Source organism: Microcaecilia unicolor, chromosome 3, assembly GCF_901765095.1.
Source record: "Microcaecilia unicolor chromosome 3, aMicUni1.1, whole genome shotgun sequence".
Classification (NCBI taxonomy): domain Eukaryota; kingdom Metazoa; phylum Chordata; class Amphibia; order Gymnophiona; family Siphonopidae; genus Microcaecilia; species Microcaecilia unicolor.
In genome coordinates this window covers 21,264,347-21,286,441 of record NC_044033.1, presented here as the reverse complement: position 1 = coordinate 21,286,441, position 22,095 = coordinate 21,264,347, and the positions used below count along the sequence as shown (strand labels likewise).

Here is a 22,095-nt window from a genome sequence, read left to right as displayed (position 1 = left end):
TGGCAAGGCCACAGGCACAGGGCCCTAGAACACATGACATGCCCATGTCTGTCCTGTAGGCAGAGCTTTAGGTACATTACAAGAGGTCAAGGTCTATATTTTATTGACTATGAGTGCCTGGCCTATGCCTTCATAGTAAAAACAATATTTGGTTGTCTTTACAGAAATGGCATAGGCACCCATATAGCTGTGTTGCAACATGTGTTTATTTCTGATAAACACCACTAAAGTCCTGTAGGGACTCACTGCCATGGAATGGTATGACCTCAGACACCTGCTGTGGACCTGCGGCACTATTCTTCAAGGAGGTCTGATGTCGATGCTTCTTCACCTCCGCTCGACATCAGGATCCCTCAGTGCTGACAAGGATGGTGTTGAATCCTACTGTGCCCTCGGTGTGAGATCCAAGGATGCTCGGTCCCAACGGGCACTATCGACGCCCAATGTCAAGGCAAACAGAGACCTCATTGGTGCCAGTGTATCCAATGAAGCTCTAGGACTTATGGGGACCGATGCCTCCAATGCCTATGTCGATGGACTGCACTTAGAGGTGCTAAAATGTCTCTCACACATTACTGCTTGCCTCTTTTCTGCATCTAAGGACAGGGCTTACAATTAGAGACCTTGAGGATGGGTCCTAGGCACGGCAAGCACCAGCTGTGAAGGTCAGTCACAGACATGACCTTGCCGCATTGAGAACAATTCTTTAAACCACTGGGAGTTTTTTGGGACATTGGAGGAAAAAAAACTACAGCAAAATCAAATGGCTCAAATGTTGCACAAAAGGAGAATAAATCCGGGCTGGAGAGCTCAGGCCTAAATCAGGCCAGAGAGCCATGGAAAATGAAAGGAAACTTAAAAATGTCAACAAAATTAAGAGACTGATCAGGGAAAAACAAAGAAAGGGATCAGAGAAAGGTCCTGCGCCACTTACATGAGAAGGCTAAAAAAATAAGGGAAGGTCTCCAAAATAAAAATGTGCCAAGGAAAGCACACCAAAAAATATATCCTCTCAGCTCTGCGGGAAAAAAGATGACTGCCTGGTCTCACGCGGCTGCGGCAGGCAGGAAGGTGCGTGTGCATGTGCAGCTGGTGCTGTCAAAGGCTTCTTGAAAATTAGAATGCTGGATAGCATCCATGCCAGGGCTCCGTCAACTAACGTTAACGTTACCCATCAGTGACAGTATGCACTGACCTGCTTGTCCTTGGAGAATATATGCTCCTTAACTCCTACTCTCCTCTGCATCTCAAGTTTACTGGGATGTTGTTTCATCCCCCTCCCCCCACCCCCCACACAAAGCTGAGTATTGGTACTCACTGCATGTTTGTCCTTCAGGTTCATGAACGTTTTCCCACTCCCAATGTCACTCCTGTGTGGCAATGGACCAGTGCTGTCTTTCCTATTACTTGTTCATTTGAAGGGGTATCTGCACATAGTGCTGACCAGTGGAGACAGAGTAGTGCTTCCTGAGTCCTTGCTATCCTATGACAGCATGTGGGGACTTGAGTTTGGCCAGGTGCAGTGGGCTGTGGCCTTGGGAGCATAGCTGGGTCAAATGTGCCCTGTCCACATGTGATTCCTCTCTCTATCCCCTTCCCAGCCCTAATACAATTGTGTCTGATTAAGTGCTGGTAATGTCACTGACCCACCTGCCAATGAAAGAAATGGAGGAAAAGTCCATAGTCTGCTATTGAGACAGACAAGGGAAGCAACTGCTTGCCCTGGGATTGGTAGCATGGAATGTTACCACTATTTGGGTTTCTGCTAAGTACTTGTGACCTAGCTTGGCCATTGTTGGAAACAGGATACTGGGTTAGATGGACCACTGGTCTGACCCAGTATGGCTATTCTTATGTTTTTATGTTCTTAAACCCAGGTATACCATTTTGTTCCATGGGTACAGTTTCAGACACATCTATTTCCTTTGCGTATCTAATCTATTACTCTCTTCCCTGATCTGCCCCTCTGTTGGTACTTACCTCTCTGGGGAATGCAGCCTCTCCACGGACTCGCCAGGAGAGCCTTTCCAGGCCCTGCACATTCACAGATGGTCCTTACTCCAGTCAGGCACAGGGAACAATTATGTTCCCACAGAAGGAACAGGCTGGTCAGGAGGAGTGTATCAGATGCACCAAAATTAGGGAGCCTCGTCATGGCAGCCAAGTTGTGAATGTCCCTGCCCGTGCAACATCAACACGTACATTGCGTACATACAGGCACGCACATTTGACTGCACGTGCTGATCGCTGGTCGCCCCACCACATATGAGCACTTACATTTGGTACAGTATGAGGTGTATATTCAAAGCACTTAGACTTATAAAGTTACGCATACGCGTATTTTCAAAGCACTTAGACTTATAAAGTTATATACTAACCTATGTAACTTTGTAAGTCTAAGTGCTTTGAAACTATAACTTGTAGAGGGGCATTTTTGATATGATGTCTAAGTCTGACTTTGGACATTTTGCAAAAAACGTCCAAAATCTAAATAGGAAAGAAGGTCAGTTTTGAAAAAGAAAAACGTCTATCTTTTTTTTTTTCAAAAATACTGTTTTGTGATTTGGACGTTTTGTTTTTTGGACGTTTTGTGATTTCTACTTTTATTTGGGGGGGGAGGGGGGTCCATCTTTGGAAAAAAAAAAAAAAAAACGTCCAAGTGAAAAACGCACAAAATCAAGCCACTGGGATGTAGGAGGTACAAGCATTTTTAGTAGACTAGTCCCCCTAACATCCCAAGGCAGCAATAGGGCACCCTAGGGCGGGGCCACCGAGGGGGAGGCAGGGGGAACAAAATTCCCCGGGCCCGGGACTCCAAGGTGGGCCCAGCGCCGCAGTCCCACCCGCCCATCGTCGTCGACCGTCTGCCACCGGGCCGGGACCCCTGCGTTGAAATCACAGCGCCTCTCACCTCCTTGTGAAAGCGCTGCAGGCAGCAGCAGATTGTCTCCCTTCGGACCTCCTTCCCTCCCTGTGTCCAGCCCTCGTCTGACGTAACTTCCGCGAGGGCGGGGCACAGGGAGGGAAGGAGGCCCGATGGGAGGCAATCTGCTGCTGCCTGCAACGCTTTCACACGGAGATGAGAGGCGCTGTGATTTCAATGCAGGGGGCCCGGCCCGGTGGCAGACTGAGGGGGACGGGTGGAGGAGGGAGTGGTGGCGGCGACCTCAGGGGTGTGGCAGGGGCGGGGCCCCAGGGGTGGTGTTGCCCCAGGCCCGGCCCAGTCTCTCGGCAGCCTTGCCCTAGGGGGCACTGCAGTGGACTGTATAAAATGCTCCCAGGTACATATCTCACCATTGCTCCCTTACTTTGTCTGCCGAGCCCCCCAAAACCCACTACCCCCAACTGCACACCACTACCATAGCCCTTACAGGTGAAAGGGGCACCTATATGTGGGTACAGTGGGTTTCTGGTGAGTTTTGGAGAGCTCACAGTTTCTTCCACAAGTGTAACTGGTAGGGGGAGGTAGGAATCTGGGTCCACCTGTCTGCAGTGCACTGCACCACTACTAGACTACTCCAGAGACCTGCATGCTATTCTAATAGACCTGAGTATAACATCTAAGGTTGGCATAGAGACTGGCAAGTAATGTTTTTCATCACATTTTTTGGGGGGGGTGGGAGGGGGATAGTGACCACTGAGGGAATAAGGGGAGGTCACCCCTAATTCCCTCCAGTGGTCATCTGGTTATGTAGGGCACCTTTTTGTGCCTTATTCGTTATAAAAACAGGTCTAGCTCAAAACGTCATAATTTTAGTCCTAGAAGGTTTTGTTTTGTTCCATTATGGCTGAAAAACATCTAAGTCTTAGGAACGCCCAAGTTCTGCCCTGAACACACCCTTTGAGATTTGGACGTACTGCTGATGGACTTCGTAGAAAAACATCTAAAAATAGGTTTTGAAAATACTGATTTGGACGTTTTTGTGAGAAAAACGTCCAAATGCTGCTTTATGCCACTTTTTAGACGTTTTTCTCTTTTGAAAATGAGCCCGATAGTAACCTAAGGAACTTTGTAAGTCTAAGTGCTTTGAAATTGAGCCCCTTTATGTGCACTTGTTCTATAAAGAGCACACCTGCCTATGCACCCATTACAGAATATATACAAGCATTTTTGTGCCTCCATTTATGCACAGCATCGTAAGTGAGTGACCTTTATATAATTGTCCCTTAAATGTGTTTGTGAGCTAAGAATAATGACTGATGTAAGCAACTTTCAGAAAAGTTGTTTCTCCCTTTGAAAAGCTGTTTGCTTGGTTTTGCACACACAGTTTGAAGAAACGGGGTGGAGCAGCAAGTGCATTGTATAGTTAGTACATACAATGATTATGTCTGTTTTTATATGTATTATTGTAGCTTTTGATGCTGTCTGTATTTTAATGGAAACCACAGAGAACACTGGGATCATCAGTACTAGATGACAACATTTAAAGAAAGAAAGAAAAAGAACATTCTTTTGCTCAATCACTTTCTGTAAAATCATGATAAAATACCCCTGGCTACTGGCTCTGGTCCGAACAACAGTTACTGATTGAGAAAATGAAGACAATCTAAGAATGATATATACACTATTCAAAAATGTATACAGATATTTTTAATTTAGTAATTTTCCCTTACTGAATTTACTCTAAGCCCCTTTGCCTTTTCATTTAAAGGCAAATAAAGGCCCCAAAACAGAAGCAGAACAAAGCCATATATAAATCTACTGGCAATTCTGCACATCGATATTTTCAATCAGCATACTTACGCTAGAATTAGCAAAGATAGAATTTGAGTTGGTTGCAGGATATTCTACATTAGCCAAGTCATCGTTGGTCTGTAAGTTCACAATAAATAATAGAACAAAAGTTGGCAATTTGCATTAACTATTGTTGGTATTGAAAGTCTGTTAGAATAGTAGACTGCTACTTACAGATTTCCCGCTAGGCCCATGCAGAAAATAATTTAATGCCTGAGGATCTCTTTAAAAAAAGAAAAAAAAAAAGATGTTACTTTTACGGGAAAAAATTGATATATTCACAGTATTAAACCAATTAAGAAAATAATTGTTTTGAAGCTTTTTCTTCTTAAAAAGCATGTTTTGCATGCAGAAAGGGAGCCAAATGTGAATGTTTAAGTATGAAAGTCAACAAAATCACATGAATTTATTTATTTGTTTGTTTGTTTGTTTGTTACATTTGTATCCCACATTTTCCCACCTATTTGTAGGCTCAATGTGGCTTACATAGTACCGGAGAGCCGTTTGCAGACTCCGGTGTGAACAAATACAAAGTGATGTTGTGGTAAGATAAGGTTCATGTGGCACAGCCACATTACTTATAAGATTCCTGTGGTAAGAGAGTAGGCAGAGTTACAGCACAGTTGTGATATACATATATAAAAATAGATTTGTCCATGCATAGAATACACACACACACATTTACACCTTCTTCTATTTCTATCGCATAAAAGCACGTGGAGGGGCATAATCGAACGAAAACGTCTATCTCCATGGGCGTTTATCTCCAAGAACGGGTCCGTGAAGGGGCAGACCGAACCGTATTTTGGGAAAAAATAGACGTCCATGTTTTATTCGACAATTTGTGAGCTGGGTGTTTTTGTTTTTCACCGATAATGGAAAATGAAAGCGCCCAGCTCAAAAACGAATAAATCCAAGGCATTTGTTCGTGGGAGGGGCCAGGAGTCGTAGTGCACTGGTCCCCCTCACATGCCAGGACACCAACCGGGCACCCTAGGGGGCACTTTTACAAAAAAAAAAAAAAAGGTAAAAGAGCTCCCAGGTGCATAGCACCCTTCCCTTGTGTGTTGAGCCCCCCAAATCCCCCTCAAAACCCACCACCCACAACTCTACACCATTACTATAGCCCTAAGGGGTGAAGGGGGGCACCTACGTGTGGGTACAGTGGGTTTGGGGGGCGGTGTGGAGGGCTCCCATTTACCAGCACAAGTGTAACAGGTGGGGGGGGGGGATGGGCCTGGGTCTACCTGCCTGACGTCCACTGCACCCCCTAATAACTGCTCCAGTGACCTGCATACTGCTGCCAGGGAGGTGGGTATGACAATTGAGGGTGAACATAAAAAGTTGTGAAACGGCATATTTTTGTGGTGGGAGGGGGTTTGTGACCACTGGGGGAGTCAGGAGAGGTCATCCCCGACTCCCTCCAGTGGTCATCTGGTCATTTAGGGCACTTTTTGGGGCCCTATTCGTGGAAAAACAGGGTCCAGGAAAAGTGCCCTAAATTCTCGCTAAAAACGCATATTTTTTTCCCATTATCGGCGAAAGGCGCCTATCTCTGATCGGCCGATAACCACGCCCCAGTTCCGCCTTTGACACGCCCCCATCAACTTTGTCCGCATCCGCGACGGAGTGCAGTTGAAAACGTCCAAATTCGGCTTTCGATTATACCGCTTTATTTGTTTTTGTGAGATAAACGTCTATCTCCCGATTTGGGTCGCAATATAGGCGTTTTTCTTTTTCAATTATAAGCTGGATAGGCACCTATATTGCCTTTATAAAGTAGGTGCCTTTTTTTGATGCTACACATTAGCGCCTTTTTATAAAACTTTACTCCCCAGAAAGGTCATTTTCAAAGGCATCTAGTTAATTAACTATGGAGTTAACTGGCTTGAACTAAGGACCTGAAAATTAACCTCTGCAACATGCTAAATATAGTCATTCAAAATGTTGGCATTTCAGGAAGTGGGGTTGAGTTGGGCGAATGAACTATGCATATTGTGAAATTACTCACCTGTAGCAGGTGTTCTCCGAGGCAGCAGGCTAAATATTCTCACAGTTGGATGATGTCATTCGATGAAGCCCGGTGCAGATGCTGACTAGCAAGATTATAGAAGTTTCTAGCATCCCACCCCGTACGCACTAGTGCCTTCCCGCCCAAAGCACGAGAACGGGTCCCTCAGTCATATAATTAGGTAAAGAATTTATCTCCAAGGAGAGGCGGGAGGTTTTTTTGAAAATACTTGGCCTCCTGTCCTTGGAGAACACCTGCTACAGGTAATTTCACTTTCTCCAAAGACAAGCAGGCCAGTTATATTCTCACAGTTGGTAATCCCTAGCAAACTGAAGGAGAAAGGTAGGAAGGGTACACAGTTGGATGGGTGATTAGAAAATGAAAAAGCAGTATAATTTTATGGTCTATAATGTGTTAGAAAATCCAGATCTTTGTTAAGTTCCTTCTTGTTAATTTGAGGTGCTCTGGTCCAGAAAAGCGTTTCCCCTCAGAGGTGACATCTTGGTCTACTTTGTTGCAGACAATTTTATGTTTGTGTGAATTGTTTCTTATCATACTTTATAGCCTATTTGAACAGTGTATTAGCACTTTCCATATTTTCTACATTAGAGGGGGAACTGGATAGGATCCCCTTATGCTAGATGCATTCCCCATATGAGTGACAAGAGTTATGCTCCTAAATTAACCTCTATGAAAATTTTCTACGGCCGAGTATCTAAATTTATGCTCAATATTTCACTAAACTCCTAAGTTTAGGAGCACAGAAAGTAGGTGGCAACAAGGGCAGATTTCTGCAGGGAAATAAGTTAGGAGCTTAGCACTGATTTTCATCACTAAGCTCATAAACATAGGCAAATGAATGGCAGGCTGTAAGGGAGTCTATAGGACATGACCACTTCCTCATAAGGCAAGAGATAGACGCGGGTGAAGCAACTGCTTATCCCAGGATTAAAAACATGGAATGTTGCTACTGATTGGATTTCTGCCAGGTACTTGTGACCTGGATTGGAAGCAGGATACTGGGCTAGATGGATCATTGGTCTGACCCAGTATGGGTCTTATGTTCTTATGAATTAAGTGGCTCCAAAGGAGCTTTCATCAACTCAGTGAGGACAATGTTGGGATCCCAAGACACGGTGAGAGGTTTGACAGAAAGCTTTGTCAATAGCAAACCTATCATAAAGAGAACAACTAGAGGCTGTACAGAGATGGGCTTACCTCCTACATGAAGATAAGCACTAATTGTGCTGAGATGAAGCCTTTCTAAGTTGTTTTTTAAACCAGACTCAGAGAGGTACAGGAGGTATTTACGCAGATTTTGTGTAGGGCAAGTGAGGGATCTAAGGTCTTCCCCTCACACCAGATGGCAAACTTTCTCCACTTAAAAGAGTAACACCGCTTAATGGTGTCTTTTCTGGAAGCCAGCAAGATGCAAGAGACACCCTCAGACAAATCTAAGGACCCAAATTCTATGCTCTCAACATCCAAGCCGTGAGGGCTAGGGATTGGAGACTGGGATGCAGAAGGGATCCTTCATTCTGTGTGATGAGGGTCGGAAAACAGTTCAATCTCCATGGATCTTCAGAGGATAACTCCAGAAGAAGAGGAAACCATATCTGCCTTGGCCAATAAGGAGCGATTAGGATTGTTCCTTGGTCTTGACTGAGTTTCAGTAAAGTTTTCTCTATGAGAGACATCAGAGGATATGCATACAGAAGACCTTTTTCCCAATGCAGGTGAAAGACATCTGTTGCTAGTCTGCCATGTGATCTGAGCCTTGAATAGAACTGGGAGAGTTTGTTGTTGAGATAAGTGGCAAAAAGATTGACCAAGGGAGTGCCTCACTCTTGGAAGATCTTGTGGGCAACGCCCATATTGAGAGACCAGTTGTGCAATTGCATCACCCTGCTCAGTCTGTCTGCCAGTCTGCTCTGTTTCCCTGCCAAGTGTGAGGCCTGGAGCACCATGCCATGAATGGTTGCCCACTGCCATGTCCTGACCACTTCCTAACACAAGGGGTAGGATCTCATACCCACATGCTTGTTGACATAACACATGGCAACTTGGTTGTCTGCTTGAATTAGAGTACAGTAATTTGGTTCTACAGCTGTTCTTTGAATACCCTTACAGCGTTCCATATTGCTCAGAGTTCTAGGAGATTGATGTGATAATTGGTCCCTGAGTAGACCAAACATACTGAATGTGAAGCCTGTCTAAATGGGCTCCACACTCCAGGCTGAATGCACCCATGGTCAACACCTACTGAAGTGGTGGAATATGGAATGGGAATCCCAGGACCAAATTGGGCAGAATCATCCACCAGAGAAGTGACTGGACCAACTCCAGAGTAATGAAGATAACATCTGCAATATTCCCAGTGGCTTGATGCCACGGTGAAACAACAGTCCAATGGGTGTTCCTCAAATGAAGGTGAGACATGGGACTGACATGCATAGTGGAGGCCTTGTGGCCCAACAATCTCAACATCTGCCAATCTGTGACCTGCTGCCTGCTCTGAACCTGAGTGGAGATGGCAACGAGGGCATCTGCCCATGCCAGAGGTAGATAGGCTCGAGCTTGAACTATGTCTAGCAGAGTTCCTAAGTACTCTAATTGTTGTACCAGGAGTAGATGGGACTTGGGATAGTTGATAACAAATCCTAGTAGCTCCAACACCCAAACAGTTCTCTGCATCGACTCTTGAGCACCTTCCTTTGATGTGCTCTTGACCAAATTATTGTCCAGGTAGGGAAACACATGCACCCTGAGCCTGCACTGCACTGTGACTACAAAAAGACACTTTGTAAAAACTCTGGGGGTGGACGCAAGGCCAAACGGCAAGATGTAATACTAGAAATGGGGCTTCCCTACTCTGGCAGGTGCAACAAATCAACTTCTAGCCTCTGAACATCCAAGCCATGTGGACTGAGATTGGTATACAAAAGGGATCCCACATTCTGAGTGATGAGGGTCAGAAAGCATTCCAGTCTCCAAAAGTCCTAGCAAGCTAATTCCAGGAGCAGGGGGAACCATAGTTGTCTCAGCCAGAACAGGGTGATGAGGATCACAGTTCCCCTGCCTTGCTTCAGTTTTAGGAAAGTTTTCACTATGAGAGGTGTTGGAGGACACACGTAGAGACGGCCCTTCCCCCAACTGAGGAGAACAACATCAAAGGTTAGACTGCTGGGCACTACCAGTTTGGAGCAGTACTTGAGGACTTTGTGGTTCAGATGAATGGCAAAGAAGTCTACTGAGGGGGTGACCAACTCTCGGAAGATCTCCCAAGCTGCGCTTATGTTCAGTGATCACTCATGTGGTTATATGACCCAACTCAGCCTGTCTACCAGACTATTGCTTTTCCTAGCTAGATAGGTGGCTCCAATCACCATCCCATACAGGTTGCCCAGCATCACATTCTGTTTCCTGAAACAGAAGGTATGAACCTATGCCTCTCTGCTTGTTGATATAGAGTATCACAACCTGATTCTCTGTTTGAATGAGAACAATTTGATTCAGTAGTCAGTCTCTGAAAGTCTTTAGAGCGTTCCATATGGCCCATAACTCTAGGAGGTTGATTTGGTGCTGTCTCTCCTTGATACACTGTCCTCACTTGGATTTCAGGGCTCTGTTCTTTCCTGGTTTTCTTCTTATTTCTTCCAGCGTACCTTTAGTGTATACTCAAGTGGATCCTCCTCTACTTCTATCCCACTGTCAGTTGGTGTACCTCAGGGATCTGTCCTGGGACCCCTTCTTTTCTTCATCTATACTTCTCCCCTTGGTACTCTGATCTCATCTCATGGTTTTCAGTATCATCCTTACACTGATGACTCCCAGATCTACCTCTCCACAACAGAAATCTCAGACGAAATCCAGGCCAAAGTATCAGCCTGCCTGTCTGACATTGCTGCCTGGATGTCTCAGCGCCATCTGAAACTAAACATGACCAAGACTGAGCTTCTCATCTTTCCCCCTAAACCAACCTTTCCTCCTCCCCCATTCTCTATTACTGTGGATAACACTCTCATCCTTCCTGTCTCATCAGCTCGTAACATTGGGGTCATCTTCGACTGCTCCCTCTCCTTCTCTGCACATATTCAGCAGACTGCTAAAATCTGTCATTTCTTTCTCTATAATATCATCAAAATTCACCCTTTCCTTTCTGAGAACACTAGCAGAACCCTCATCCACACTCATCACCTCTCGCTTAGACTATTGCAACTTGCTTCTCACAGGTCTCCCACTTAGCTATCTCTCTCCTCTTCAATCTGTTCAAAATTCTGCTGCACGACTAATATTCCACCAGTGTCGTTATGCTCATATTAGCCCTCTCCTCAAGTCACTTCACTGGCTTCCTATCCGTTTCCGCATACAATTTAAACTCCTCTTATTGACCTATAAGTGCATTCACTCTGAAGCTCCTCAGTACCTCTCCACTCTCATCTCTCCCTACATTCCTCCCCGGGAACTCCGTTCACTGGGTAAATCTCTCTTATCTGCACCCTTCTCCTCCACTGCTAACTCCAGGCTCTGTTCCTTTTATCTTACTTCAGCATATGCCTGAAATAGACTTCCTGAGCCGGTACATCAAGCTCCATCTCTGGCCATCTTCAAATCTAAGCTAAAAGCCTACCTTTTTGATGCTGCTTTTAACTCCTAACTCTTATTCACTTGTTCAGAACCCTTATTTTATCATCCTCACTTTAATATTCCCTTATCTCTTGTTTGTCCTGTTTGTCTGTCCTAATTAGATTGTAAGCTCTGTTGAGCAGGGACTGTCTTTTCATGTTAAAGTGTACAGCGCTGCATACGTCTAGTAGCGCTTTAGAAATGATAAGTAGTAGTAAGTAGTAGTAATGGACCACTGTCCTTGGGTGTGGAGCCCATTTACATGATCCCACCAGCCCAGGTTCGATACATCTGTCATTAGTGTCTTGTGAGGTGGAGGAATTTGGAATGGTAGTCCCTGGCCAAACTGCTGCAAATGAACCACCAAGTCAGAGACTTCTTGAGGGAAGGGGTGATAGTAATGACATCTGCTAGGCTGGGACTACTGGGAAGCTAGAGTACATTGAGGCATACCATGGGTTTAACAATTATGGTCGAAACCACATCTCAACATCTGTGGAGCCGATAACTGCTGGCTCTGTCAAACTTGTAGTGCTACAAAAGTCAGAGATTCTATGTACGCTCAGCAAGCCCCTGCCAAAAGATAACCAACAGAGCTTCTCGGTTCCAGCGCAACTCAGACGCAAGGGTCTGAAAACAAATGGCATAGGCTCCAATGGAGAGGTTCCCTTGTTGAAGCCAGAGGAGCTCGCTAGCGGCCGAAGAGAGACGCCCAAGTTAATCAAACACCATCCTGAAGCAATGAAGAAAAGCCCCAAAATCAATGAGGATGGGATCCTGCTGTTACCACAGGGGAGAGGCCCAGGCTAGGGCTTGACCCGCAAGGAGGGATATTACGTAGACAACCTTAATGCGATCTGTGGGGAAAGACACAGGCTGGAGCTCAAAATGCATGAGATACTGGTTGAGGAATCCCTGACAGGCATTAGGAGATCCATCAAATCGAGGCGGTTCAGGGACCCAGACTGGGTGCGGAGGCACCTACCGGTGGCCCTGCTGTTCAGTGCTGCACCCGGATAGCAGAAAGCTGGGAACAAACATCTAGGAGAACTCCCGATAACTGACGCAGTTGAGACTGCTGCTGCACCATCTGCCCTAGGTCAGGTAGGTCGGGCTTGTCTGATCAGATCATGACCTCAGCTATCTGTCACACTGTCAAGAGTAGAAGTGAGCCCTTGTGCTGATCCAAGGACCAGCAGTCAGAAACCCAACAATTCACCTGTGGCGACCACCGTTCCCCAGCGGTTGAGCCTCTGGGTTCAGGTGGCCAACAGGACTTAGAAAGTCAGGTGAGGAAGAGGATTTCGCTCAGACAGAAGGAGGCGAAGACAGCGCAGAGCAGAAGTCAGTACCAGGCAGTGGTCAAGGCAGTTGGCGAACCAGCAGTAGTCAGTTCCAGGCAGTAGTCAGGTCAGGCAGCGATCCAGCAGAGGTCATGTCCAGGCAGTAGTAAGGTCAGACAGAACACAACACGATAAATGCACCAGGCACCAAGAAGGTTGCAACTGAGGCAATGAAGCAGGGAGGTTCCTGGTTTTAAAGTGAAGGTGTCTGATGTCATAATAGGCGTGCCCAAAGTGTAGGGGCACCCAAAGTGTAGGCGCACCAAAGTGCAGAAATCAGAAGGGAAGTATAAAGTTTGTTTGAGGGGAGAAGGCTACGCTCCAAACTTGATGTCTCAGGTACGTGACACCATGTTGGAAAAAGTACCCTACCCAGAATGCTCAAGGCCTAAGGGTGTCTACTATGCCATGTAAAAGAAAGGAAACTTAAGAAATTACAAAACCTGACTGAGGAACTGAAAAGGAAGGTAGGCGCTGGCCTTGCACGAGCACTTACATGAGAGAAAGCAAATTTCAATGCAAAAACTGAACTAAGAAGAAAGAGGCATGAGCTGAGGGTAGATTAATGAAACCTCACTGCTCTGTGGAAAAAGACACACTGACTTGGCCCTGCACAGCAGCGGCAGGCGGGAAAGTGTGGACACATGTGCACTGCATCACCCTCAAATGCTTTTGGAAGTTGTTGGAGAGCAGTTCCTGTGCAGAGCTGTGTCAGATGATGTCACCCCATGAGTGTGGTGATTTCACCTAGCTTGTCCTTGGAGAAATGGAATTCACTCAGAAGAAATTTAGTGGTGTGCCTCAAGGAACAGGCCTGGAATTGATTCTGTTCAAGGACTTTGAGAGTGATATTACCAAAGGCTCAGAAGGAAATTTTTGCCTTTTTTCAGGTGACACAAATATTTGCAGCAGAGTAGAAACCCAGGAGGGAGTAAACAACAGCAGATGTGATCTACAAAAATTAGAAGTATGGTAAAATGCTTGGCAGTTAAGCATTAAGGTAAAGAAATACAGACTGATGCATTTTGGGTGCAAAAATCCAGAGATGCTGAAATAGGAGAGAGACTGATGTGCATGGACCAACAAAGAGACCGCTGGGTGCTAGCGTACAAGGATCACAAGGTGGAGAAACAATGTGACAAGATACCAGTCAAAGTCAGAAAGATGCTAGGCTATATAGAGAGAAGCATAACCAGAAGAATGGAGGAGGTGATAATGCCCCGGAACAAGTCACTGGTGAGGCTAAGGGGAACAAAGTTACACACTGCTGGAGACAGTTAAAACCCCATTCTTGCAGCTAGATGGAGCTTCTGGGCTCCTGGATGTCTTATACAAGATCGAGGTTCCCGAGTTGTTTGGGAGGAAAGAGAAGGAAGAAGATAGTACTAGGATCTCCATTACCCACTGCTATAAAACCTCCTAGAAAAGGAGGGTGGGTCAGAAGTGAGCCTGGAGAAGGTCTTAAGAGTATCTGAGTGCTGCTTGATGAGGGTAGCAGCTTCCTGTACATTATCTCTGAAGAGATCCTCTCCGTGGCATGGCACATCAGCATGCTTCTCCTATCTTGAGCTTGAGGCCCAAAGCTATGCAATTCTCTGGGTATTAATCCTCATTGTGGAGGCTCTCAATATTGTACTGAAAACATAAGTCACACAGACCACGTATTTCCTACTCTCTTTTACCTTGGTTATTAGCTCATGGAGTTCATTAGCCTTTTCCCAAGGGAGAGTGTCAACAAACTGCTACATTGTGAACAATATTCTGTAAGTACATGTTCATGAAGAGCTAGTAGAAGGCAAAGCACAGAACATTTTTTTCCTAAAAGACTACAAGGTCCTCTCCCTGGGGGCACTGAGGAGTGAGTCTTTGTACTCTTGGCTCTTTTGAAAGCAGATTTGACCACCATAGAATGGTGAAAAAGCTGCAGCTTCTTCAAACCCAGGGCCTGAGATCTACACATAGAATTGACCTTCTTATTAACAGGCACTGTCACAGCTCCATGGGGGGGAGGTTGTCAAGGAATTGTAGAATGTCCAATATTTCTGACCTATGTCCTTCCTCTTTCTCTAAAGAAAATGGGACCGCCTTAGCCATTTCCCTAATAACTAAACAGGAGCACTTCCAGAGAAGATCTGGGTGTCTTCGTCGATAATACACTGAAACCTTCTGCTCAGTGTGCTGCTGCGGCTAGGAAAGCGAATAGAATGTTGGGTATTATTAGGAAAGGTATGGAAAACAGGTGTGAGGATGTTATAATGCCGTTGTATCGCTCCATGGTGCGACTGCACCTTGAGTATTGTGTTCAATTCTGGTCGCCGCATCTCAAGAAAGATATAGTAGAATTGGAAAAGGTGCAGTGAAGGGCGACTAAAATGATAGCGGGGATGGGACGACTTCCCTAAGAAGAAAGACTAAGGAGGCTAGGGCTATTCAGCTTGGAGAAGAGACGGCTGAGGGGAGACATGATAGAGGTATATAAAATAATGAGTGGAGTGGAACAGGTGGATGTGAAGCGTCTGTTCACGCTTTCCAAAAATATTAGGACTAGGGAGCATGCGATGAAACTACAGTGTAGTAAATGTAAAACAAATCAGAGAAAGTTTTTCTTCACCCAACGCATAATTAAACTCTGGAATTCATTGCCGGAGTACCTGGTGAAGGCGGTTAGCTTAGCAGAGTTTAAAAAGGGGTTGGACGGTTTCCTAAAGGACAAGTCCATAAACCACTACTAAATGGACTTGGGAAAAATCCACAATTCCAGGAATAACATGTATAGAATGTTTGTACATTTGGGAAGCTCGCCAGGTGCCCTTGGCCTGGATTGGCCGCTGTCGTGGACAGGATGCTGGGCTCGATGGACCCTAGGTCTTTTCCCAGTGTGGCATTACTTATGTACTTATGTGCCACTCACGTGGAGAGATGAGGGATCTGATAGACTACATAAGTACATAAGTGTTGCCATACTGGGACAGACCGAAGGTTCATCAAGCCCAGTATTCTCTTTCCAACAGTGGCCAATCCAGGTCACAAGTACCTGGCAAGATCCCAAAACAGTACAATACATTTTATGCTGCTTATCCTAGAAATAAGCAGTTGATTTTCCCAAGTCCATTTTAATAATGGCTTATGGACTTTTCATTTAAGAAGTTATCCAAACCTTATTTTAAACCCTGCTAACTGCTTTTACTACATTCCCTGTCAATGAATTCCAGAGCTTAATTACACAATGAGTAAAGAAATATTTTCTCCAATTCGTTTTAAATTTACTACTTTGTAGCTTCATTGTGTGCCCCCTAGTCCTAGTATTTTTGGAAAGAGTAAACAAGCGATTCACGTCCACCAATTCAACTCCGCTCATTATTTTATAGAACTCTATCATATCTCCCCTCAGCCATCTCTTCTCCAAGCTGAAGAGCCCTAGCCACTAGCCTTTCCTCATAAAGAAGTCGTCCCACCCCCTTTATCATTTTTGTCTCCCTTCTCTGTACCTTTTCTAATTCCACTATATCTTTCATTAGATGAAGTGACCAGAATTTAACACAATATTCGAGCTGCAATAGCACCATAGACCAATACATAGGCATTATAATGTCATCATTTTTTGTTTTCCATTCTTTTCCTAATAATACCTAACATCTATTTGCTTTCTTTGCCACCGCCGCACACTGAGCAGAGGGTTTCAAAGTATCATCAACGATGGCTCCTAGATCCTTTTCCTGGTCAGTGATTCCTAATGCAGAACCTTGCATCACGTAGCTATAGTTCGGGTTCCTCTATCCCACATGCATCACTTTGCACTTGCTCACATTAAACATCATCTGCCATTTGGATGCCCAGTCTCCCAGTCTTGTAAGGTCCTCTTGCAATTTTTCACAATTCTCTTGCGATTTAACAACTTTGAATAACTTTCTGTCATTGGCAAATTTAATTACATCACTAGTTATTCCCATATCTAGATCATTTATAAATATGTTAAAAAGCAGTCCCAACACAGTCCCTGGGGAACCCGACTATCTACCCTTCTCCATTGAGAATACTGACCATTTAAGCCTACTCTCTGTTTTCTATCCTTCAACCAGTTTTTTATCCACAATAGAACACTACCTCCTATCCCATGACTCTCCGATTTCCTCTGGAGTCTTTCATGAAGTACTTTGTCAAATGCGTTTTGAAAATCCAGATACACAATATCGACTGGCTCACCTTTATCTACATGTTTGTTCACCCCTTCAAAGAAATGTAATAGATTGGTGAGGCAAGATTTCCCTTCACTAAATCCATGTTGGCTTTGTCTCATTAATCCATGCTTTTGAATATGCTTTGTAATTTTGTTCTTTATAATAGTATCTACCATTTTGCTCAGCACTGACGTCAGACTCACCGGTCTGTAATTTCCTGGATCACCTCTAGAACTCTCTTTAAAAATCGGTGTTGCATTGGCCACCCTCCAATCTTCCGGTACCCTGCTTGATTTTAAAGATAAATACTCTGGGATGTATACCATCCAGTCCTGGCAATTTGCTACTCTTCAATTTGTCAAATTGCCCCATTACATCTTCCAGGTTTACAGAGATTTGATTCAGTTTCTCTGACTCGTCAGCACTGAACACCATTTCTGGTACCGGTATCTCTCCCACATCTTCCTCAGTGAAGACCGAAGCAAAGAATTCATTTAAATCTCTCTGCTATGGCCTTGTCTTCTCCGAGTGCCCTTTTTACCCCTCGGTCCTCTAGCAGTCCAACCAATTCTTTTGCTGGCTTCTTGCTTTTAATATGCCAAAAAAGATTTTACTATGCATTTTTGCTTCCAACGCAATCTTCTGGTAGACTGGTAGACTCTACCTCCAAGATGACTCCTGCCTGTTCTTCAGATGCTTCGAAGCATTCTGATTCAGACCCATAAAAGTCTTCAATAGGCGATATCTAAGTCTCTGCCTACCTCAAGCAACTGACTGGGTGCCAAGGCACTGGGGACCTCCCCATACACCAGATCAACAGAAGCATAGAATCATGATGGCAGATAAAAGCCAAATGGCCCATCCAGTCTGCCCTTCCTCAGTAACCACTAGCTCTTCCGAAGGGATCCCATGCTTTCTTAAATTCCGACACAGTCCTTGTCTCCATGACCTCCATTCCACGCATCCACCATCCTTCTGTGAAACTGTATTTTCTTAGCTTCTTCATAAGCCTATTCTTCTTAACTTCATCCTATGCCCTCTCATTCTAGAGTTTTCCTTCATTTGGAGAAGGCTCAACTCCTGTGAATTAACACCACTGAGGTATTTAAACATCTCTATCATATCCCCTCTCTCCTGCCTCTCTTCCAGCATATATATGTTGAGGTTCATGAGCCTGTTCCCATATATTTTATGACAGAGACAGTTTACCAATTTGGTAGCCGCCCTATGGACCAACTCCATCCTGTTTATATCCTTCTGTAGGTGTGGTCTCCAGAATTGCATGAAGTACTCCAAATGGGGCCTCACCAGAGACTTATACAAGGGCACCATCACCTCTTTGTTCCTGCTGGTCATCCCTTTCCTTATGCACCCAAGCATCCTTCTGGCTTTGACCGTCACCTTTTCTACCTGCTTGGCCACCTTAAGGTCTTCAGACACAATCACCCCCAAGTCCTGTTCTTCTTCCATACACAGAAGCACTTCACCCCCTATACTGTGCTGTTCCGTTGGATTACTGTAATCCAAGTGCATGACCCTGCATTTCTTAGCATTAAAACTTAGTTGCCAATTTTCAGACCAGTCTTCAAGCTTTGCTAGATCCTTCCTCATGCCATCCACACCCTATTACAGAGTTTGGTATCATCCACAAAGAGACAAACCTTACCAGACAGCCCTTCCACAATATCACTCACAAAGATGTTAAAAAGGTCCAGCTTGAGGATCAATCCCTGCGGCACACCACTGATAACATCCCTTTCCTCAGAACACGTTCCATTTATCACTACCCTCTGTCTCCTCCCATTTAACCAGTTCTTAACCCAGACAGTCACTTTAGGCCCCATACCGAGGACACTTAGTTTATTTATCAGTCACCTGTGCGAAACCGTGTCAAATGCTTTGCTAAAAGCCAAGTACACCACATCTAGCGCCCCTCACACGTCTGCTTGGTCACCCAGTCAAAGAAATCAATCAGATTTGTCTGACATGACATGCCTGTAGAAAAGCCCCAAAACAGAGGGAAAGCAGCATACAAAAGCAACCAAACAAACAGAAAAAGTAAACACTGGGCCTTCAGGAATGGGAAAAATGCAATCCTTTATTAATGATGAATACCCGACACGGGCCGTGTTTCGGCGTACAAACGCCTGCATCAGGGGTCAAGAAGCTCTTCTAGGTCAGCTAGTTAGCTAGTAGATAAAGATGATTAAGAAACAGCTTATATTCTCTTCAGGTGCTGCCCTCCTCAGGGCTCTCAAGCTCCCATTCCATTGAGGTTTCTGCCCCCCCCATCCGCTCCCCTGCCCTCCCCCTCCAGCCATCCATGTCCATCCCGTGATTCCATTCGCTCCCCTGCCCCCCGTCCAGCCACCCCGCGATTCCCTTCGCTCCCCTGCCCGGCATCCATACCCATTCCGCGATTCTCCTTGCTCCCCTGCCTCGGTCGCAGCTGCCATAGTGAAAGGCCGTCAGCCTTCCCTTCATTTCCTGTCGTGCCCCGCCCTCGCGCAATGACGTCAGAAGAAGGCGGGACACTGACAGGAAATGAAGGGAAGGCTGATGGCCTTTCACTACGGCAGCTGCGACGGAGGCAGGGGATCAAGGAGAATCGCAGAGTGGGTATAGATGCCGGGCAGGGGAGCGAAGGGAATCGCGGGGTGGGGATGGATGGCTGGGGGGGGCAGGGGAGCGAAGGAAATCGCGGGATGAGTATGGATGGCTGGAGGGGGGGCAGGGGAGCCAAGGGAATCGCTGGGTGGGTATGGATGGCTGGAGGGGGGGCAGGGGAGCCAAGGGAATCATGGGATGGGTATGGAGGGCTGGAGGGGGGGGCAGGGGAATGAAAGGAATCGCGGGATGGGTATGGAGGGCTGGAGGGGGGCAGAGGAGCGAAGGGAATCACGGGGTGGGTATGGATGGCTGGAGGGGGGACAGGGGAGCGAAGGGAATTGCGGGGTGGGTATGGATGGCTGGAGGGGGGGACAGGGGAGCGAAGGGAATCGCGGGGTGGGTATGGATGGCTGGAGGGGAGACAGGGGAGCGAAGGGAATCGCGGGGTGGGTATGGATGGCTGGAGGGGGAGACAGGGGAGCGAAGGGAATCACAGGGTGGGTATGGATGGCTGGAGGGGGGACAGGGGAGCGAAGGGAATCACGGGGTGGGTATGGATGGCTGGAGGGGGGGCAGGGGAGCGAAGGGAATCACTGGGTGGGTATGGATGGCTGGAGGGGGGGCAGAGGAGCGAAGGGAATCGCGGGGTGGATATGGATGGCTGGAGGGGGGACAGGGGAGCGAAGGGAATCGCAGGGTGGGTATAGATGGCTGGAGGGGGGGACATGGGAGCCAAGGGAATCGCTGGGTGGGTATGGATGGCTGGAGGGGGAGGGCAGGGGAGTGAAGGGAATTGCGGGGTGGGTATGGATGGCTGGAGGGGGGCAGGGGAGCCAAGGGAATCGCTGTACATGGGTGGATGGAGGGGGGGCAGGTGAGAGGAGGGTTGCAGGACATGGATGGAGGAGAGGGAAGGGAGAGAGAAGAAATGCTGGACATGGATGGAGGGAAGGGAAGAGTGAGAGATGAGATGAGGGGAAAGGAAGAGAGGAGAAAATCTGCACATAGATGAAGAAAATAGGCAGAAGCTGGATCCACTGGACGGTGAAGTCTGCGGAGGACCCAGCTTTTACTTACGGATGTAGGACAAGAAATGAAGAAGAAAGGCGGAAAGTAAAGAAATAAATGAAAAGGAAGCCCTGGAAACGGAGTTAAGGGAACAGATAGAGAGCAGCAGAATCAGAGACTGGGACCAATATGGAAAGAAAAACAGTCACCAGACAACAAAGGTAGAAAAAATCTTTTTATTTTCATTTTAGTGTTTGAAATATGTCCAATTTGAGAACTTACATCTGCTGTCTTACTTTGCACTGGGTATACTGGAGCTGTAACAGCTTACAGAAATTATTTCTAATGAAAAAAAATCACGTTATTTTTTTCTCCTATACTAGTATAATATTTTCAATGATGTATGTTTATATGCGCCATAGCTGGTATAAGGGGTGTGGCTAATGTGGGTGTGGCTATCATAGGGGTGGAGCCATATGTGGTGGCCCCGCCCATAATGAGTACCGGCACCTTTTTTTCTACAAAAAAAGCACTGCTTATGTATCTGAAAAACGTCTTCTCCCCCAGTTTTACCATATTGGCCGTCTTTTCTTCCATTTGTCACTTTGCTTTCCTGACACCTTTTCCAGCTTCTCTTAGCTTTTCTACGTATGTTTGCCTGTCTTCCTCTTTCTGAATCTGAAACAGGTGGCACTGATTCCAAAGCTCTTCAAGGCCTTGGTATAAATGTATTCCATGCAGGAGTTGAATGGGTATCAAATATCATATTGGTAACTTCAAGCCTCGACATTGATGCCATTAAAGTAGCAACTTCAGTATTGAGAAAAAAAGTTCTCAATCCATTCCTCAAAACTTTTTCAAGTGCTGCTCTTGGAACGTTGCCATCAACAAAGTCAGAGGAATCGCGTGGTCACACCTTCCCGAGTTACTTGAGGCGAATCAGTAGCTAGGTCTTGGCTCCTTGGAAGCTGTTGTGCCCTCTCCAATATCATTTAGAATGAGTGGTCCTCAAACTGGGGTGCTTTGAAGATACTGATGATCCAAACACAATGCTCTCAAAGAGCTTGATGCCGGTGCTCCATACTTCCTGCCTGATGAAGATGAGGACAAATCTTTCCTCTTCCTCAGTAGAGGATGAGATATTGACTGATCCCGACAGCTTCTATCGACGCTCGAAACTGAGGCTGACTGAGGCATTCGATGTGAATGAGTCCCTACTGTTAGATGCAGCACCAGCAGCTGAGACCGCTACCAACATTGATGTCAATGGACCAGTCTTATCTCTGCCACAAATTTATTTCTACTGCTTCTCACGAACACAAAATTGCTTTCTTTCATATCTGTGAACACAGATTACAATGAGAGGGATCATAATTGGGTCCCACGCATTGCAGGCACAGACCTGCCAAGTCTTCCGCATTCAGCTTATTACAGGATCAACGTAAACAGATTTGGTCCACTCCTTTTACTTTCACTCTACTAATCGTTCTTGATAATAAATACAAAGTCCAGACTATTTTAGGACATGGCAACCACCAGCTTCCACATCAGTCTGCAGTAGTCAAATCGGCGATGAGGAAGCAT

At 45.9% G+C, this 22,095-nt stretch overlaps 1 protein-coding gene across 1 annotated transcript in view; it reads right to left on the bottom strand.

Annotated features, from left to right (window-relative positions):
* The window catches only part of BICRAL (BRD4 interacting chromatin remodeling complex associated protein like), a 190,277-nt gene that overhangs the window by 93,684 nt on the left and 74,498 nt on the right, over positions 1 to 22,095 (bottom strand). The window contains exons 3-4 of the mRNA XM_030195782.1: positions 4,910 to 4,958; positions 4,745 to 4,813 (exon numbers count right to left, since the gene is read on the bottom strand). Coding sequence (XP_030051642.1) covers positions 4,745 to 4,813; positions 4,910 to 4,958 — 118 coding nt within the window. The remainder of the gene's footprint in view (positions 1 to 4,744; positions 4,814 to 4,909; positions 4,959 to 22,095) is intronic.